Source organism: Nestor notabilis, unplaced genomic scaffold (assembly GCF_000696875.1).
Source record: "Nestor notabilis isolate BGI_N333 unplaced genomic scaffold, ASM69687v1 scaffold21293, whole genome shotgun sequence".
Classification (NCBI taxonomy): domain Eukaryota; kingdom Metazoa; phylum Chordata; class Aves; order Psittaciformes; family Psittacidae; genus Nestor; species Nestor notabilis.
The window spans coordinates 2,891-7,137 of record NW_009922631.1 but is presented as its reverse complement, the minus strand read 5'-3'; the positions used below and the strand labels follow the sequence as shown (position 1 = coordinate 7,137).

At 59.7% G+C, this 4,247-nt stretch overlaps 1 protein-coding gene across 1 annotated transcript in view; it reads right to left on the bottom strand.

The window, feature by feature from the left end:
• Nucleotides 1–4,247, bottom strand: part of SLC20A1 (solute carrier family 20 (phosphate transporter), member 1) — a 7,350-nt gene that overhangs the window by 303 nt on the left and 2,800 nt on the right. The window contains 6 exon segments of the mRNA XM_010011726.1: nt 369–453; nt 710–907; nt 990–1,112; nt 1,114–1,528; nt 1,612–1,860; nt 3,316–3,435. Of these exon segments, the coding sequence (XP_010010028.1) occupies nt 369–453; nt 710–907; nt 990–1,112; nt 1,114–1,528; nt 1,612–1,860; nt 3,316–3,435 (1,190 nt within the window).

Sequence of the window (4,247 nt, the reverse complement as noted above, 5' to 3'; positions counted from 1 at the left end):
AGTTCCCACGGCCACTTGGCAGAGCCCAGGGCTCCATGAAAGGGGTTTTGTCCTTCCATCACCTCCGCAAGTGTCCCCCTTCCAGCCCTGGGCAGCCACAGCCACCCCACATTGAGATGCAAATGGCAGAGCTGGGAGCTGAAGGGCAGCCAGGTCCAGGACCTCCCCCAGAGCTCAGCCTTGTCAGTGCCAGGCTGTGGGGAAAGCTGAGCTTGCACCCAGCTGACACCGGCCCCCACCTACCTTGCAGTGGGTTGTGCTGATTTGGGTTTACATCTACCTGAAAAAACCCCCAGAGCTCAGCCTTGTCAGTGCCAGGCTGTGGGGAAAGCTGAGCTTGCACCCAGCTGACACCGGCCCCCACCTACCTTGCAGTGGTTTGTGCTGATGGGGAGGCCAACATTGGAGGCAATCACCACCGTCAGGGCAGATGCCAGCTCGATGCTGAAGCCACTGCAAAGACACAAAGCGCATGAGAACCAGGGCATCGGCCAACCCTCGCTGCCCAGCACCCAGCAGGGGCAGCTCCTCACTTGGCTCTCCAGACCCTCACCAAGAGGTGCAGAGGGGTTGTTACAGGGCCACCCTCACTCCGACTCCACCATCTGAGCAGTGACACCCCCAAGAGAGAAGGGAGATGGGCTCCAGGAGCAGGATGCAGCTCCAGGGCTGCCTGAAGCCTCCCCCTTGCCCCACAGCAAGGCCTTACCTTGATGGTGTGATGGGTGTCAGGTCCTTCCCCATTGTCTGGATGACTCTCCTTCCCCAGACCCACAAGCCGATGCAAATCCCCGCACCCCCGTAGAGCAACAACCAGATGGGAGTTGCCACCGTAGTAGCCACATCGCCCGTCCCGGTAGACTCCCGATAGACCAGGTAGAGTGCGACCAGAGGCCCTATGGCATTGCTGGAAGGGAAAGGACATCTGGTCTAGAGGGCCAGAAGCTCAGGGCAAGAAGGGCACCAGCAACCCCGCTGCCCCAACTGACCTGACATCGTTGCCACCGTGAGCGAAGGAGCCGAAGCAGGCTGTGAGGATCTGCAGGAACTGGAAGAGCAGGGACACCTCAGGCTTGTCCTCGTCCTGCCATTCCTCCAGGGGGCCGCTGCTGGGTGATCCCCATCTCCGCCTGGGCCGGGTTCAGGTCCACGTCGCCAGCCGGGTGGGCATCAGCCACCGCGTTGCAGTAGCTGGTGTAGCTGTCCATGCGAACCCTCTTCTTGGTGTCCGCCACGGGCCACGTCAGCTTCTCCATGTCCTCACTGTCCCTGACGCGGAGCGAGTCCAGGGGCATGCCGCAGATGGCCATGGTGTAGGAGGTGTAGCTGTTATTGCGCCGCAGCGGCTTGTCCCCCGAGTCCCCCATGCAGTCCCCCATCTTGGCCAAGTGCAGCTTATGCAGCAGCTCCTTGTAGAGGCCCGAGTCCTTGTGCACGGTGTGGTACTGGTACTGCCCGCTGGAGCTCAGCTGGTGGCCCACGGCCTGGTTGAACTGGACGAGGTTCCCGTTGGGCAGCCGCACGGTTCCTGACAAGGGACACGGCCTGGGATGAGCAGCCTGGGATTGGGGGAGACCACCCAGCACTCCCATGGCGCCCCTCAGCTCTCACCACTGTCGATGCTGGTTTCCTTCAGATCAAGGCTGGGGAGCTGCTCCTGCTCCGGGGCCTCCTCCAGGTCCCCCAGGTTGAAGGACACTGTCCTCTCCTCCACCGGGGCCCGCTGGGGCGCAGCCAACCCCGCATCAGCAACAGGGCTCTTGGCATCGCCCAGGGGCACCTTGGGCTCCTCCTGCTCCTCCTTGGGGCTGATGTTCTTCTCCATCAAGGGGCTCTCAGAAGGACTTGACTTGATTTCTCCTGTGAAGGGAGGCAGATGCCATCAAACCCCTTCCCATCACTGCACCCAAGGCCAGGAGCCAGCCCATGGCCTTTGCCACAGACATTTATGGTGCCTAAACACAATTTACAGCTTCCCCCCCATCCTGAACTTTGGAAGCTGTTGGGCAGTCGCACCTTGGCCCGGGCACAGCAGCCAAACAGTCAGAAGCCAACTCATCTCCTATTTATAGACCCCCACCACCCACACGGGGTGTGGTGAGCACCATTATGGGGCTTTTATGCCCATTTTTCCTATGGCAGAGGCTCCTCTCTGGGGCATGTTTGTCTCATCCCCTGTTCCCGGCAGCCGTGGGATGCTCTGGACCTGCTCCTGGGGCAGCTGCAACCCCTGGAGCCAATGGGAAGGTACCCAGGAGAACCTGGCTCTACCAGCCCGTCAGCTCCAGCCAGCCCGGGCTCCTCTCCAGCTCCCACTGGTGGGTGACAAACCCAAACAGGAGCCAGTCCCCACCTCCCGAGGGCAGCCTGGTTTCCTGTCCCACTGGAAAAGCCAAACTCCAGCACCAAGCCCTGGAAACGGAGGCTGTTCCTCCCCCTCTACTGGGAAAAGCATGTTTTTCTCCAGGTGAAAACATGAGGTCAGCTCCTTCGTACAACAACAAAAACCACCTCCTGGTCACAAACATGACCCGTTCCCGGAGAGCTTGCTCGCGGCAAGGGCCGGGCTGCGGCCTCCAGCCCCTCACCCTGGCATCAAGCCCCTGCAGCGATGCTCTCCTTGCAGTTAAGCCGAAGCTCAAATAGCTGGAAGATTGTCAAGAGCGGCCATAAAGCTGTTAGTCACAGCCCAGTTACACCAGTCTGACAAGGACAGTGGTTATCCCTCACCTCCAGCACCTCGGGGCCCCCAGCCTGCACATGACATTTATAATGCAAGACCACACACGACTCCAGGAGAGCTGCTGGCGCTTCCAGGAGGCAGAGCCGGGGACTGACTGCTCTTTTGGATGCCTTTCAATAGATGTTTTTGCTCCAGGGAAAGGATTTCGTCAGCTTACACAGCTTTAAACTTGTGATCTGCATCTGCCAGGCCAAAGATTGATCAGCAGGTACAGGGAGGACTAAAGGTTACACTGGTTAGCAGGCAGGTTGTCTCCTGCCTTCTCCTTTCCTCTATTAAAGGGCAATCAAGCTCTTTAGTCCCTGCTGCCACCCTGCACAGTTCGAGGAGAGAAGCAGCTGCCAGGTACCAGCACAACAGCTCCTGTGAAGGGTCTCAGGGAGCAGCAGGGCCCAGCTCCATGAGATGTGCCCCAGTGACTCAGGGTTTGCAGAGCAGCTTAAGCGATAACCGAAGCTGAGGAGCCCCTGCTAATAACAGCCCTGCAGCTAATGAGATCTCCCGCTGGCAAAAGAAGTTGGTTAGTCCGAGCGTGCCCTTCCCAGGGGACTGCAGAGAGAGGAGTTACTTACGTTCGATTTTCTTCTTCATTCTCGGACATACAAGGAACCAGACGACGAGAGCACAGACAACAGCACTCCCCGCCGAAATTAGGATGATACCCCACAGAGGAAGTTTGTCAAAGCCCAGCACTAGGAAATAAAACAACGGATCTTTGAAAACCTCCAGGCAAAAGCCTCCTCCACGTATGACTTTGCTCTTCCCACTACAGGGACTCCATCACCTGCAACATCCCTGAGCTAATTCACCTGCTAGGGAGAAATGCTCTCGGAATGCCATCACTCAACCCACACAGGAACCCCCCCGGTTGCACTCTCCCCCCCCCAAGCTCATCTATCACATGTGCAGATACTTTTCCTCCCCCTCCTGCAGCCAAACGCAGCTGGGGGCTGGTGTGTGCCCGGAGGCTCCTTGCAGCCCTTGTCTCCTCCCTTGCTGCAATGTCAAAGCACCCGCATGGTTGCTGCAGCGGCTGCACCCCGTCCCCCGTCGGGGAGGGGGGTGACGGGACGGTACAGGCAGGACCGGGTCTGCTCCCCGCCTCCAGAGCCCCACTGTGGTGGGGGAGAGTCTCCTGCTCCCAGGAGCTCCAGTAGAGGCAGCCAAGGTGCTGGGTGACCCACTTAGAAGCGCTGTCACACACGGGGTGACTTTTAGCAGCGCTTTGGCATTGCACAGCCCCTGGGTGAGGTATCAGGTGCCTGTGACCGCCCAGCTCCTGCGCCTGCTGCTGCAGGCAATAACTCACTGCTCCACCACCAGCACATCGCTGCTGTACCCACGCTCCTGGCTCTCTGCTTGCACCAGCCCCTGCGCTGGAGCGGCACGGAGCTCACCCAGCCCTCTTGCAGCTGAGCCCAGGATAAACACGCACCCACCCCCCGGTGCCAAGCGATAACGTGACCTCGGGGCAGCACCGGTGCCCTCGGCAGCACCCCGGGCT